Here is a 16,704-nt window from a genome sequence, read left to right as displayed (position 1 = left end):
AAAAATTAAATTGTAGTAATACACTTGGTGTTTTCTAGAGACCATCTCAGAACAAACACACTTTTTTTTCACACACACTGTATTTTATTTTTACAAGAGATAAATAAACTGACACCAAGCACTGTAAATGGATGACCACAACAAAAGCAACAATGATTGCAATTACCAAACATGAAACACACTCAGAATGAACACATTTTATACACTAGAAATTGATGAAACTATTTTTTCCAAACCATGCATTCCAGTCTCCCTAGCTCCCTGATCTACTGCCTCACACATATATGATATTTGGAGTATGATAGGGCTTAATCTTGAACTTTATTTTTTCTTACAAACAGTGATTTTCTTATCTGGAATAATTTGTAATACTGCACAGTTCCATAGTTCCTCTTGCTTCAGGAAATAATTTTTTTCCCCCCTCTTAACTTCTCTTGTTTTGTTTTGTATTTTGTCCTCTGTGTTTGAGTTGGCTTTTAGCCCTCTGTTCCTTTCAGTGCATTTGGCCTGGTGCCAAATGAGAATCAGCATTTAGCCTATGAGTATCATTTTCCAACACACAGAATCAGAAGGAAAACCCCGCCTCTTACACCCACTACTAATTACCATAATATTACAAAACTGACTGTGCTCATCACTTGTGAATGTTTGTTTTCCACAGCTCTCATTCCTGCAAAGAATGAGTTTGAGCCACGTGGAGAATATGCCTTTAGGCCATTCAAGTCCTCAAGGAGCACAGAGACCATCCTGGAAGAAATGGCTACTCTACTCAACAATAGTTATTTTGCTATTACTTTGCTCCTTCAGTACACTAATCTTTACTTTTCTTCCACTCAAGGTAAGGAGACAACAGTACCTAAGGTTGCTATTTATTATACTCCTATTTTCTTTTATAAGTCTCGTTATTATCATTGTCACTCAGTATTGTTAGAGCTAGTTGGAAGAAAGAGTCATGTGGGTACAGATAATGTAAATATAATTCCAATTTTGTCACGGCAATATGGCTTTTGAGGCTTATCTAAGTGTTTAAGATGAAAGGTAGTAGAAAATACTAAATGTTAGCTGCAGAACTAAGTTAGATGGAATCAGTTAAATCAGTCAGTTGACAGATGCCTGTGGAGTGTTTTCTCCCTTTCTGGAACTCTGCTCTTGGTGGAATAAGAAGATGTAAAACACAATGCTTGCCCTCAAGGAATGGGGTGCAAGCTACACTCTTACTGAGGAAAAAGACACAAAAAGATAATAAAAGACAATAAGGTAAGTTACAGATGGTTAGCATATCTTTCTTTGAGGAGGGAAATGGCACTGAACTAGGAGTAAGAAGATATGGATTCTATGTCTCTCAATAACTAGCTGTATGCATCTGAAAGGTATCTAATCTTTCTGGTTCTCAGTTTCTTCATCTGAAAAATGGTGGTAGGCAAATGGATTTGTTCATTATAATGTCCCTTCTAGCTATAAAATACAGTGATTAATAATTTAGCTAAGGACAGTATAGAACATAAATGCTTTAGGAGGTCAAGAGGGGGTCAATGACTTTGGGCTAGGTTGATCAGGGAAGGCTTCATGGAGGAAAGAGGAAATACTTTATTTGGGAAGGCCCTGATGCTTATCAGGAATTTCCCACTGAGCTCCAGTCCAAGTTGTGGGTCTAGTGAAGGGAAGGGAGGTAGGTATGAGGTTCTTAGTAGAAATGTGACTGTTGACTACATAGCATTGACCAAAAAGAAAATAAGAAATGCTTTAATTTAGGATTTAGCCAATTCCTGGGTACATCTAAAGATTCTGAGCCTTGCAAAGAATAAGGTAGTACATGCCCATCTCAGAAAGGGCTGTGATATGAAATCAGTGACTGTAGAAACATTTTTCTAAGGGGGATTGGTCAGTTAAAATTTCAAAGATATGGTTTTACTACTTCAGATATTTGAAAGCACTTGAGAAAAGATACAGGAGGAAGCAGTACATTATAGTTGCTGATGTTAACTTAGGGCAAGTATAGCTTTGGGCAAGTTTTTACACAGTAGCCCATTAATTTGTACACGAGTGAGTACAACAGAGGAATTTGTAATCACATCCCCACTGTCTCAGGAATGTATCAAGCAGCGCTCTGAACTTTCTGGAACAGTGAAGCTTTGAGCAGAAAAAAGACTTGTCAGGAATTCTGAGTGTTTAGTTTTCTGAAGAAGGGAAGGGTGAGACTAGCAACAGCTTAAATCTGGAAGTGCCTTTTCCTTCTCCAAACATCGCATCCTATTAGCCAGATGACTGTGAAGAGCACAGGATATGTTCTAGGTGTCATCATTTCCTGTGTGTGACTGGGGAACCAGTGCCTGGGAGAGAAGGAAAGTGCCTTTCTCAAAGGCACACAACTGCTCTCGCAAAGGGAAGGAGGAGGGCTCATACTAGGATACTTCTTGCCAGAACTGAATTTGATCAGTCCCCTGTGTTTGAACTCTGATTCCAGATTCTCTCTCCTAGACAATATGCAGCTTCTCCATGAAAGGTTCTGCCTCTAAAGGAATAGCCCAGAGTTTGTACCAAATTTGGGGAAGTTTGAAAGGTTTTCAGGATATTATCCTGACAGGATGCCAGGGAGGCTTAGTTCCCATGGGAAAAGCCAATGCCTGACTGACAGTGGAATGATATTAGCTCCTGTATTCCACTTTCCACTTGCCTGCACTTCTTTTTCCCTATTGGCCACAGATTAGTATTTTTGGAAAAGAGGACTGAGGACTGAATGGCTGGTGAGTCATTATGGGGTGGCCACTTCCACCTCCTCATAATGCTCCACGACCTCGGAATTTACATTATTTTAGTCTCCACTCTGGTTTTTATATACAAAATCCCACTTTCCAGCCTCTCTAGGCACTAATTCAAAAAGTGTTAGACAGGAAGTTTGGCTCCTTCAAAATCAATCAACAGAAATTTCCTTGGGAGAATTCTTTTTTCCCCCTCTTCATTCAGAAGACGTTTCACTGAAAGAATCGGTTATGAGCCCAAGGAGTTGGTCCATCCCTAGATAAAAATAACCTCACAGAAATTGTCTCTAAGAAACCAAATGTCAGGAGAGTCCCCTGCTTCAATGAAATGAAGGCTACTTTCCAAAGGGAAAGTTGTGCTTGTACTTAAAAGCAGAGTAGATTCTATTTCCAAATGATGATCTGATTAGAGTTGGTTTGGAGAAATAATTATTATTTATTACCCCAAGTATGTAAATCTGGGCTTAAATCACAATGGGGTTACAAGAGCAACTGCTCCTTCTAAGCAAAAATAAATTAACTAAACTAAACAGAAAGTCCCATATGCTTCTTTATAAGTGGATACCCACTCCTTCCAAACGTCACCAAAATTAGAAATACAAACTGCTCCACAGAGTGGCAGGAGTGAGACTTTTGAGTCAGGCTCTGTTTGGATCTTAGCCTGGCCTCTCATCAGCTGCATGACCTTGGGCTAGTTACATAATCCTTCTCCTTGTTTCCTCATCTGAACATGTGTGTGTTGGTTATTTCACAGAGCTGTGGTAAGAATGAATGAGATAGTACAGTGCCTGACCCATGGTAGGCTCTCAGTGGATGGTAGCGATTCATATTTACACCATTATTAATGACTTTACACTGAAGATAAAGTTAAAAAAGACTTTTAACAAAATGGGTACTCCTTGCTTATCTATTCCACTTCCTCAACCCAATACTATGCCTCACTACCAAACAGAGGATTTTTGTGATTAGACAGATTTTCATTTGTGGCAGTAATGACAGAATAGCACAGTGGTGGTTTCTGTAGTTCTAAATAGACAGGAAAGCAGCCTACAGGAGTTCTGCAGTATCCAGGATTTCTGTCTCTGGCAATTAATTTGTCTGTGGCATTAGGCTTCTCCTCACACTCTTTATACATGAGAGTAGACAACATAGATGTTACCTGTGGCACAGATTTTGGAACTCTTTTATATTTAGATTGTTATCCAGTCCCTTCATGTGTTTAATCATGTCTTTCTAGAAAGATGATAAACTTTTTAAGAGGCAAGGACCATAGATGACATTAGTTTCTCTTGCTTACAATGCTAGTATAATGTTGGGAATGTAGGTGCTTAAAGTTTTAATTCTTCATTGTAATTAGCATCATTATCAAAACACTAATACTTAATAAGCAGGACAAGACAGAATATCTGGGCAAAATCCTTTATAAGAATTACCTCATTTAGGGCTTCCCTGGTGGCGCAGTGGTTGAGAGTCAGCCTGCCCGATGCAGGGGACATGGGTTCGTGCCCTGGTCCGGGAAGATCCCACATGCCGCTGAGTGGCTGGGCCCGTGAGCCATGGCCGCTGAGCCTGCGCGTCCAGAGCCTGTGCTCCACAGCAGGAGAGGCCGCAACAGTGAGAGGGCCGCGTACCACAAAAAAAAAAAAAAAGAATTACCTCATTTAAACCCATAAACAGCCTCAATAGGCTAGGTGCTGCTATTTCCCCCATTTTATAAGTGAGAGAATTGAAGTTGAGTCCCTATCACATGCCTATTATGGGTTAAACTAAATTGAATTTTAACATCTCTTCTAAGAAATCCCAAAGTAAGGATGAAATAATTGCAAGAGCAAAAGAAATTGTAGGAATCCAGTGATTTATCTCCTAGAACAGTGACTTCCCAACCTTTTCTATTGCACCTCTCTATCAACAAAATGTGCTTGAGTACAATCCCAATATATATGCTAATTTATTGTAAGTTTTATTTATACAAGTTCTAATACTCTGTATATTAAAAGATACACAAGAGAAATTTATAAGGATGAACCAAATAATATGCTTAATGTTGTTTATCCACAGTGCAAAACCATTTTGCTTTTACCAAAATGTTATATTTATATAATATGCAAATATATAATGAGATTTCTAAAATAATTGAAATATTTTAGTAAAGTAATTTGATAAATGTGTTTATTTTCTTAATCTTAGTTTAACACTTTTTAATATAATAATTTGAAAGTTATGGTCTAGGTTAATTTACCTTATGGTCACCGTTTTGACTGTCGTAACTGAAAAATTACCTCATGAAGAAATATAGGTCAAAATGGAAGAATGCATTTTTGAGTGTGCTTACCGTGTTATGACACTGAATTTTAAATTCATTGTTCAGTAGTGCAAAGTTCTTTTTTTTAAATTAAAATAATATTGTCCCAAGTTGGGGGCAGGGTGGTGGGATGAATTGGGAGATTAGGATTGACATATATGCACTAATATGTATAAAACAGATAACTAATAAGAACCTGCTATATAAAAAATATAAAATTAAAAAAAAATATTGTCCCATCACTCCATTCATGATTTTTCTTCCTTCCTTAAATTCCACGGTCTATAATTAAAATCCTTACCAAGTTGGCCTTTCCTTCGTAGGCTCCTTTGCGGGTTCTTTCTTATTTCCTGACCTCTAAACATTGCAGTGCCCCAGTCCTCCTGTCTGTTTTTACCCACTGACTTGATGCTCTTATACAGTCTCATATCTTTAAGCACCACATAGAAGCTGAAGACTCTTATTATCAGAACTCCTTAAATTCCATCCTTACGGATCTAACTACCTTCTTGACACTCCTACCTGGGTATCTAATAAGCATCACAAACTTGACATGTTTAAAAATGAGCTCATGACTCTTTTCCCCCCAGTTTACTCCTCTTAAATCTTGCTCATTTCAGTGATTAACAGTTTTTTCTTTCTAATTACTCCTGCCCCAAATCTTGGTGTCATCTTTGTCTCTTCTCATTTTCTTATCCATATCCATGTCAGGAACTCCTGTTGGCTCAATTTCCAATCACTCATCACCATCTCCACGGCTAGCACCTTGGTCAGAGGCACCGTGCTTTCTTGCATAGATGATTACACTGATCTCTTAGCTTGTCTCACTGCTTTTGCTCTTGTCACCCTTTAATTTATTCCTAGCATAGCAGCCAGAGAAATCCTATAAAAGAAAAACTGCTAATCGTGTTTAAGCCCGAAAAGTCTCTTAAGCACTTTGCCACAAGGAAACAAATGCACTTTACATGGTACAAAACGTGTGGGTATACCTTACCTTACTACTAAGTATCTTAAAGCCTTTAGTATTTAAATATCTGTATTTATAAAATCAACCACACTCGTGGATTCCTGTAGCATGTAAACTGTGGTATGTTGCAATAGTTTGAAACTGAGATCTCCTCAGGGTATTTCAGTCGCTGTATATGATTGTCTGAATATTAAATAGTGGAGACATTATCAATCTGAAATGTAAATATTTCTATAGCTTAATTTGTTATTTAAAATAGAAATTCTGTTATTTTCTCACATGCCAGTGGACCATCTTGTGAAGTCACTGGGATGCAGAGACTATTATTTATAGAAAATTTCTGTAGCCCAAGAGGAGGAGAGTCCAAGATCAAATAGTTGTACTGTGGGTAGAGATTAGGTGGATAAAAGGAGTTCTTAACTTTTTCCTAGAAGACCCAAAAGGTAGCCGGGTAATGAAAGGTAAAGGAAGGCGCCAGCCATCTGTAAAGGAAAGCTGAGAGATCCAAAACAAGGGGGAGGGAGGGATTTCTTTATGTGGCTAGGGAAAAGAAGTCGGCTTCAGGAATCAGAGGCTCTAAATAAATCAATCAAGAAAGTTGTGACACTGTCATCATCCTGACCAATTCTTCTTCTTCCCCTACAGACTGCCAGTGGGCCCTGTATAGCGAAGTTTGGTGAGTAACACGTCTCATATACCTCCTTTTTTACTTTCCTTTAGTATTTGATGCAAAAGGCAAGCTCCAGAGTTAAGAAAGCATGCATTCTATTTTAGTCATCCTTCAGCTACTATTTATAACTGCTTATCTTGTGGCAAGCAGTTGTCTAGGAGCTGAGGCTTCAGAGGTAAACCAGATGGACAAGCCCATGCCCTGATGAAGACTACATTCAAGGTCACATCTCTGGGCAGGAATGCATAGCACTCCCATAGGCCTGGGAATCTGAGATCCAGGAATCTACTTTTAATTCTGTGTTTTAATAAGCACAAGTTTCAGATTTCTACACCCTTTCCCTGTGACAAACTCAAAGTCATTCTCACATTTCACATACTGCTAGCATCCAGTAGAGTGAGTATAGGGTGCGATTTTTTGTTTCTAAGTATATAGATGAGAAATGAGAGTTAGGGGAATGGTCACTTCTCTGCTCGTTTCTCTTCTCCTCTTAGCTCCTGAGTCACTTTCCTTTATAGTGACCTGGTACTTGCTTAGAAGACACACTAAAGTTTACAGTCGTCCTGAGCCTTAGGGCATTTTTTAGAATACATACAAAATTGAAATGAATATATTTTGGGTTGTTTACTGGTTTAAGGTCAAACAAACACCCATTTTCAGCTGACAGACAGAAGAATAATTTCTAGAGTTAACTTCAACTCCTGTTTTCCTATACAGTGCAAACAGCCAGGCTTCCTTGCTTTGTGGAAATTAGGGAGTCTCTTTTTACTTATCTCTGCCTTTGTGATTTGTTTTTGTTTTTCTAGTGAATGGAGTGAAACTCCTCATGATATGTTGAAATTTTCTTTTGATGTGGTAAAAGTTGAGAACCTCAAGTGATGCTAAGATGGTCTTTAAGTGTCCCCCATCACAGAATTAAATATGAGAACCAGTGACACTTCTTCCTGGTGACTTGCCTATGGTCAATTACATGGTCAAGCAGGAAGAAATTTACTGGGCTCTGGGCTCATTGGAGATACAGGGAGACTTTGCTTCTTGCTTTAATGATCTTTCCTTCATTCTCCTTCAGAATCTACCCTCAGAGCCTTATATCTGACATTTATATACAAATAAGAATTTGTCAATATGTTATCTCTTCCAGGGTACTTTTTTTTTTTTTTATCAAGGTTTCTAATTATGTGACAAAGGCTTTGCCTCCATAACAAAAATTATGGAGAATTAGAGAACAGGCCAGATAAGTGTTTTGGGAGGTAAAAGCACATCCTGGGATTCTGAAATCACACCTCTGTGTAAAACAATTAACATTAGGAAAATATGTAAATTCCATATATTCCCATGAAAATAAACAAGTCTTGACCCTTTCCCCATCCCCTTTGACAGCAATAAACCAGGGATACTTATATTTAAACAAACAGTCAAATAATTTCCATTTATAAACTCATTAATTTACCAGTAGCTATTTTGGGAGGGTTTGGATAAAGATATCCTAAGTGTATCTTGAATGATATATACCCATAAAGTGCCATAATTTAGACACAGTGCACCTAATTCAGGAACACGGTTGTATCATTCAATCAAGATATATTTACTGAGCACATACTGGGTACTACCAGGAATTCTTTTTGGTGCTGAAGATATAGCAATGGACAAAATAGAGAAGTACTTGTTCTCAAAGACATTATGTTCAAGTGGGTATAAGATAGACAATAAGCAAATGAACAATGTATAATAGGCTAGATGGTGACACCTTCTATGAAGAAAACTAAAACAAGGTAAAGGGAGAGAGTGACGGGAGAGCGCTATATTTTATACAGATTGATGAGAAAATCTCATTGATAAAGTGATACATAGTAAATAGTATTTACACAGAGAAAGGCAAATATGTATCCTGCACTGCCAACTTTGGTCAATCATCCTGGCGGGTGATTCCTCTCTTCCTTCCTCCTTTCTTCCCTTTCACAAATATCGATCGACAAGAGATGAAGTGCCACCCTAAAACTTAACCCGTGTCCCTATTCTAAATGTATTTCCTTAGAACTCCCCAAGCAAGAGATACACTTAGGAGCTGCAATTTCTCTAAAACAAGGAGTAGGTAGATACTTAAAATATTAAAATTGTGGTTGGAGAGAACTAGTATAGACCGGGTAAAGAAACATCCTGTAAGTAGGAAAGAACTATAATCAAGAAGAAGATGAAATAATTAAATAACTATGCTTTCCTTTTTTTTTGCTTTCTCTCCCCCGCCTTTCTTGTAAATGTCTTATAGGACCATTACCTTCAAAATGGCAAATGCCCTCTCCTGAGCCTTCTTGTGTGAATAAGACAGCTGATTGGAGGCTGAAAATACTTCAGAATGGTTTGTATTTAATTTACGGCCAAGTGGCTCCCAATACAGCCTACAAGGGGCGAGCTCCTTTTGAGGTGCTGCTACGTAAGAATGAAGACCCCATACAAGCTCTAACGAACAACTCTACAATCCAGAACGTAGGAGGGGCTTATGAATTCCATGCTGGAGATGTAATAGACTTGATATTCAACGCTGAACATCAGGTTCTAAAAAATAACACATACTGGGGGATCTATTTGCTAGCAAATCCCCAGTTCATCCCCTAGAGACTCGATTTGGTCTCCTCTGTCCTCTTCAGCACATGCAGAGATGCCAGTGGGTAGGATGGAGGAGGAAGATTCTCAATGCCTACAGTTCATCTGGGCATACAGATCAACACAAACAGAACTCCTTTGCATGTGGATTTTCATTTCTCATGCCTGTCTGAATAAGACTCAGAGGGAGGACCAAAGACATTTGGTACCCTTGACGTTAGGTCAGCAAAGGCACTTTACTAGTTCATGATAAAATGAATACGGGTGGCTAGAGGACAGAATCTTCTCAAAGTGTCTTTGTCTAATCCTTGAATCCCTGGGTGGAAAAATGAACTCTTATTCCCATGGGAGCCTTATCTGGTATGAAAAAAGATCCAGGGCAGTAGCCTGGCCTTGTTCTCATACTCTTGGACCGTGGATTTCTTGACTTCATTCTTCCCATATTCCCATCTTCTGAGACCCTCCTAATAAAAAGTAGTTAGACTTGGAGGGTGGCCACAGATAGGCCAGCAATACACCACTTTAGATTTGATGGCATTAGAGGATAGAGAACACTCTTGAGAACTGTTGGGACAGAGGCACAGGTGGCATTGGAATGGAACGCACTTTATTCGGGAACTTTCCTTGATTTTATCATACTCAGGACGCAGAGTGCTTTATAAAACTAGCTGGTCAAAATGGTCATTCTGAACCTTCACATAGGGCTTCAAGAGAACTTGTGTACGTGTCTAAACATTGTCAGTAGTAAAGAAAGAGTAATCATTACTAATCATAAGATTTACCCCAGAAATTGATATTACCATTACTGTATTTTGTCATGTAATGATTTCATATTTTTAGCTAGCTCTGCACAGTTTGCAAAGTGCTTTCATATATCACATGACAATTCTATGAAGTTAATGGAGCAGGTATTTTTGGCACAGTTTTAACAATGAGAATTTGGAGGCAGATGGAACATACGTAACTTGTTTCAACCCACAGAACTAGTGGTTAACAAGGGGCCCTGGGCTTCCCACTGTATCACACTGTTCTAGCTCTAGGGTTGGTATTTCTGCTATCATATTAGAAGTCTATAAAGTTTAGGAGATTTGATTTTTCAGGCGGTATATTCCCTTTTAGCCCAAGCATAGTTAGAGGGAAGCTACACCAATTCTTTCCTTTCTCAGCAAACTTTTCCTTTCCTTGCCTGGAGCAGGGAGCACAGCGTGTTCAGGACTGACTTCAACCAAATCCCCTTCCTCACTTTGAAGAGCCTGTCTTGGTCAAATGTGTAAATTTGCAAAAAGAATGAATAGCACTCAATTCTATGACAGTCTGCTAAAGTTTTGGACTGCAAAATTAACTAGCTGCTTATGGGTTCTTGTTGAAAGGTATGTAATGTGATTACATGATAACCCAAGTTGAAATATTTATAGATATTTGTAAAAGGCTACATTGTTAATTAATAGTATCACCGTATAAAGCTAATTTAAAAATATTTGTATTGTGAGCAAGAAAAACTGCCTGGGAGCAGACTAAGCCTGAGGCCACGGTGCTCCTTAGTAATTTTTTTTTAAAAGATGTCTGCTGAGTTAGCTTAGGGCCAAAGGCTTGGATGCCTGATTCCTCTTGCATATGTATATTTTCTCAGGAGATTAAAGTTATATGACTTATATTTATGGAAACTTGGTGATATTGATTGTTGTTGAGTTATAAGCAGTAGTGTGCTGGAGTGGACCAGTACTAGTTCGTAAGAAGTGATTGTTAAATGTTCACAAATTGCACAATCTGGTTGTTAAATACAGTTATCCTTGAAATTGGCCATGGTGGGACTATTTATACCATGGGAACTGGCAAATGCTACAAATCAGGGCTTTTCTTTTTGGAAAACCCATTCACCAGTACACCACTGCTTGTAAAACTCTCCTTCTTAATAACTCCTCTTGGCTTCTGCGTCATTCCTGGGACAATCAAGGCAGACAAGGGAGAAAGTGAAATTGTCATACTCCTAGCAAAAGCCCCACACATCAGTGATTTCTCAGGGTAAGCAGAGGTCTCTGCAGTTGCAACCAGAAAGACAGCTACCGACAGATGACCTTTAAATTTCCCTAGTGTTGTAATTTCAGGTTTCGCTTTCAATGTATACTGTTTCCTTGTTTCTTCAAATAGTTGTTTACATTTTAAACCTATAATAAAGTATATGTTGGTAAGTCATCTGTAGCTGATTTATCTGTGGGTTATCAGACTAGAGTTTTTGATCCAGAGAATATGAGGGTGCATCAAAGAAATTCTGGCCCATATGAAACACTGCTTTTTAAATTTACTTTTAGAAGTTTTTAAATTGAGGTATAGTTGATTTACAATGTTGTGTTAGTTTTAGGTATACAACATAGTGATTCAAAATTTTTATACATTATACTCCATTTAAAGTTATTATAAAATATTGGTTATATTCCCTGTGCTGTACAATATATCCTTGTAGCTTATTTTATACATAGTAGTTTGTACCTTGTAGCTTATTTATTTTATACATAGTAGTTTGTACCTCTTAATCCCCTACCCCTATCTTGCTCCTCCCCCTTCCCTCTCCCCACTGGTAACCAATAGTTTGTTCTCTGTATCTGTGAGTCTGTTTCTGTCTCGTTATATGTTTGCTTTATTTTTTAGATTTTACATGTGAGTGACAACATACAGTATTTGGCTTTCTCTGACTTATTTCACTAAGCATAATGGTCTATCTACATTGTTTCAAATGGCATTATTTCATCCTTTTTTTATGTCAGTAATATTCCATTGTATATCTAAATTACATCTTTATCCACTTATCTGTTGATGGACACTTGAGTCGCTTCCATATCCTGGCTATTGTAAATAATGCTATGAACACTGGGGTGCATGTATGTTTTCAATTAGTGTTTTTGTTTCTTTGGATATATACCCAGGAGAGGGATTGCTGGATCATATGGTAGTTCTATTTTTAGTTTTTTTGAGGAACCTCCATACTGTTCTCCATAGTGGCTGCACCAATTTACATTCCCACCAACAGTGTAGGAGGGTTCACTGTTCTGAAAAGTTAGACTTAAGAAAATTGTTAGAAATAAATATAAAATATTTTTTTCAATTTCTTGATAGTCAAGAAAAATTAAAGTAGCATGAAGGAACTAGTTCAATTTTTTTTTTAAACACACAGTGCTGGGCTCTAAGCAGACTCTGTCTACATATCCACAATGAATGCTCTAGATAGCAAAATGCAGACTCTTCCATTCATTTTATTTTAATCATCTACTGATTTCTATCAGCAGTTAACAGCTTTAAGGAGTTCCACACAATTTGGTTGAGCTATCGCTCCAAGACACATAGCAGTATTGGTGAATCTCATTATACTGCTTGGGAAAGTAGACTACAGGGTTTATGTGACCTGCTCAAAGAACTCAGAAAGCGTTGGGCAATAGAAAAATGAAAATTCATTTTTTAGGGCCCATTAGATTAAACCAACTTTCTCATTGCTTCAATTGCATAATCAAGGTGGGACTCTCTGTTTGTTTTCAGCCTTCAGGGTGATTGTTTCCACCCAGCTTTGGTGTTGTCCAGGGACACCATGTGGGGCAGGGTGGGGGGGAGGGTGGAGCAGAGATGTTTTTCACACAGGGCCTCTCAATACAGAGTCTGAGTTGGACTGAGGTGTACTGGTGAATTTAAGTTTCTTAGAATGGAAGATGTAGAGAGCCTCTTCATCTTCCCTACCTGCTTTCAGGTTGAACCTCTTATCTAATGGGCTAGTCTCTGAGAGGAATCTGGTGGCCAGAGTCTAGGGTCTGACAGTGCCTGGACCTTGGTTCTTATTGTCTGTTGAATGAACAAACAAATGCATCACAGATATGAGTGTTGGTGTGAATTTAACGTTATCATGTGTACTCTGCATGACAGAATCCAATGGGCAGCCTTCAGGCTCCTTTTTTTACTGTCTCCCATCCCATCACCTACAGTTCTCAAGCACTGTCCTTCTTCCCCATCAAAACCTGTTCTCCAAACTAATGGCTATCAAGGGCGGCGGGGAGATGTGGGACGAATTGGGAGATGAGGATTGACATATATGCACTACTATGTATAAAACAGATAACTAATGAGAACCTATTGTTTAGCACAGGGAACCCTACTCAGTGATCTTTGGTGACCTAAATGGGAAGGAAATCTAAAAAAGAGTAGATATATGTATACATATAACTGATTGACTTTGCTGTACCACAGAAACCAACACAACACTGTAAAGCAACTATACTCCAATGAAAGTTAAAAAAAAAAGCACCCTGTTCTCAGGAACATTGTTAAAGTAATTATGGAAAAGAAAAGAACCTTGTAAATTAACTTGCAATAGGGTAAATAGTCAGTAAACTACCTTGTCTTGCATTTCTAGAACAGGACAAAGTCCTATTTGGTTTAAGCCTTGCTGGGCAGATGCACCAAGAAGCAACTATCTTTACACTACTAAGACAAAACAATTTGTTCGGTGATCAATAGTGGAGTTTTTCAAACTGAGGCCTATGGACTCTATATCAGATTCACCCAGTACGCTTGGGAAAAAAAAAAAGATCCCCAGGCCCCACTCATATTCCAATGAATAAATGTTTCTAGGAGTGAGGCCTAGGAATCAAATTTTTAATGAGCTCTGACCCATAGGTGATTCTTATGTACACTACAGTTTAAGAACCACTGCTTCATGGCATGCAACTTTGAATCTCAGCTGAATATTTCTCCAAGTATTTAAAGACAATCAAAGCTTCTAAACAAATAAACAAAATTTAAAAAGCAGAACAAAAAACCAAAGTTAGTGTTGTCCATGAGACTTACCATAATCCATCTCTCATCACAAAAGCAAATGGCCTTCTATCTTCTATTTGAGTCTGAAAAAAGGTCATGCTCTTCACTTTTCATAACCTAGTGACAACTTTGCCACTTGAATGCTGGCAATCTATGGCATATGAGCCTTGCCACAATCAATATTACATTATTTACCTGTATGCTGTCACCTCGCAAATTTTTATCTCTAGCCCAAGTTGTTCTCCTTTATTTCAAACTTGTAAATTCACTTGTCTAGTCAATAATTTCACATTGGAGGTACAGTGGACATCTTAAATTCAACTTTCCCAAAGTGAATCTTTTAATGTTTCCTCAAACCAGCTTTTCTTGAAGCCCTCCTCATTTCAATCATATTGCATGAGCCAAAAACCTTTGAGTCATAGAGTCATTCTTGACTTCTGTTTTTCACCCATTTAAGGAAATCATATTGTCTTTACCTTCAAAGAGAATCTGACCTCTTTTCTGCTATGGCTCTTGTTTGTGGACCAAGATTATTTCAATAGCTTCATAACTAGTTACTCTGCTTCTACTTTTGAAGTCAGATATACTTTTTCAAAATCCCAGTTTTGCTGTTTATCACTTATTTGGGTCTTGGACAAATTACTTGCCCTCTCTGAGACTCAGTTTCTTGTTTGTTTTGTTTATCCAATGTCTGATGCATAGTTGGAGCTTAATATTGGTTGAATCCAGGAATAAAATAAAATAAGTTTAAAATATCAATTAATGTATGAAAGGTTTCTGATACGTAGTGCTACTAAAATGGTGGCTGCCATTGATTTCATTTTTATTAAAGAGTTGGATTTATTCCTAAGTTTTTAAACTGCCACTTCTCAAGTTGACCTGTTAATTTAACATCTATCTTATTCTCTTCCCTCCCCAAGAAGAGGTAAGCCCCAAGATAAAAGCACTTTGTTTATTCAGTGCTGTATCACCAGCACCTAAAATAGTGCTTGGAATTGAAAGAACTCAACAAATATTGAAATGAACAAAAAAGATGGGATGCTGGTTCTTGGTTAGAATGACCAGCAAGATATGAGATACATATGTTGCAAACAACCTCTCAAAATAGTCTAATGTCCATTCCTCTAGGTTTTTAAAAACTCTTAAGTAAAACAATGCATGGAAAATTCTAAGTATTTATGTATATAACAAGTGCTCCATAAAACTGGCTACCACAGTAAGAAAGAGAAGCAAAACGACATGTGACTGGTCATCTCTGCTTGGTCCACAATATGCAAAGAACCTGGTTTATGTGGCTTGTGTAGCTCCCATGCCCCGAGGGATGCTTGGTGCCCAGATGGCAGTCATGGGCGATTACCTCCATGATTACCATGCTAACTGGAGAGCAAGGGCTGTGACTGCTGTGTCCCCACTCTATTGCTAGCCTGGCACATAATCAGCGAACACAGATTGCTTGTTGAGTAAGTGCTTGCTGATGTGTCTTGTTATTAAGCAATTAGAGGGTCTGATGCCACCATACCTCCTCAGGTGTGTCCCCTTAGCTTCCTAAGAATCTAGGGGTAGGGGATTAAGAGGTACAAACTATTATCTATAAAATAATCTACAAGGATGTGTTGTATATAGCACAGGGAACATAGCCAATATTTTATAATAACTATACATGGAGCATAACTTAAAAATTGTGAATCACTGTGCTATATACCTATAACTTATTTAATATTGTACATCAACTATACTTCAATAAAAAATTAAAAAAAAAAACTGGCTACCACACACCACCATCATCATCATGAAAGTCATTTCATTATCCTTGTTTTCCTAGGAAGCAGTATTCTAGATCACATTAGCTTGCTTTACTATAGTAATGCTTTCACCAAATTTTAAGGTAAGCTTGTGCCTTTGGCCTTTATTAAATATATTTATTAGAAACAGCCATGTGTATCTTCTCAAAAAATGGCTCTTAGAAGCATGTTTTTTATGTTACGTATCATCCTTTGTGGCAAACACGTTCAGGAAAACTGATCTCTCATGAACTTGAAGCCATAGCTCTATGGGAATTTTTTCTCACATATTTCTATTGAGCAATAAAGAGTTCAGTAATATGTGAGATTTTAGAATCCACACATTTTTCCTCTGCAAAGGCATTATAAATCTCTAGAACCTTGATTTGTTATTAACTACTTCACACGAATATTTTTGGAAACATGAACTGTGGTTTCTGGGCACAGATGTTGACAGATGCCACCTTAAGCGGTGAGTTGCTTCCTCAACAAGGCTTTTCAGAGTGGTTATTTCAGAGGGGTGAAGTTACCATGTCTGAAGTCCGGGATCCAGGTTTTTAGGTCTAGAAACTGAATTTTTACAAAGTCTTAGAGTTTATACATCTCTCAGGGACTGCATAACCAAACTCATAAGAGAGTAAGATTTAAACTAAGGTAGAAGCTTATTGGTCAGTACGTTCTCTTCCTGAAGGAAGCATTGTATGGTAATTCAAATTATAACCAGAAGGTTATTGGCAGGCATGGAATCCAAGTCAGGGTGGTTAGGTAGGGGATTCAAATGAATAATGGCCTAAGATACAAAATGCCTCTTTTACTTATTGAACAAA

The 16,704-nt window shown here is 37.9% G+C and overlaps 1 protein-coding gene across 1 annotated transcript; it reads left to right on the top strand.

Moving 5' to 3' along the window:
- The first annotated feature begins 631 nt into the window (after positions 1-631).
- Positions 632-9,356, top strand: TNFSF18 (TNF superfamily member 18). Its single transcript, XM_065893620.1, has 3 exons — positions 632-838; positions 6,674-6,704; positions 8,965-9,356. Exons 1-3 carry the CDS (start codon positions 680-682, stop codon positions 9,309-9,311), a joined length of 537 nt encoding a protein of 178 aa, XP_065749692.1. The 5' UTR covers positions 632-679; the 3' UTR covers positions 9,312-9,356.
- Positions 9,357-16,704: the final 7,348 nt, after the last annotated feature.

This window comes from Phocoena phocoena, chromosome 1 (genome assembly GCF_963924675.1).
Source record: "Phocoena phocoena chromosome 1, mPhoPho1.1, whole genome shotgun sequence".
Lineage (NCBI taxonomy): Eukaryota > Metazoa > Chordata > Mammalia > Artiodactyla > Phocoenidae > Phocoena > Phocoena phocoena.
The sequence above is the reverse complement of the archived record's forward strand: the minus strand, read 5'-3'. Positions and strand labels throughout refer to the sequence as shown.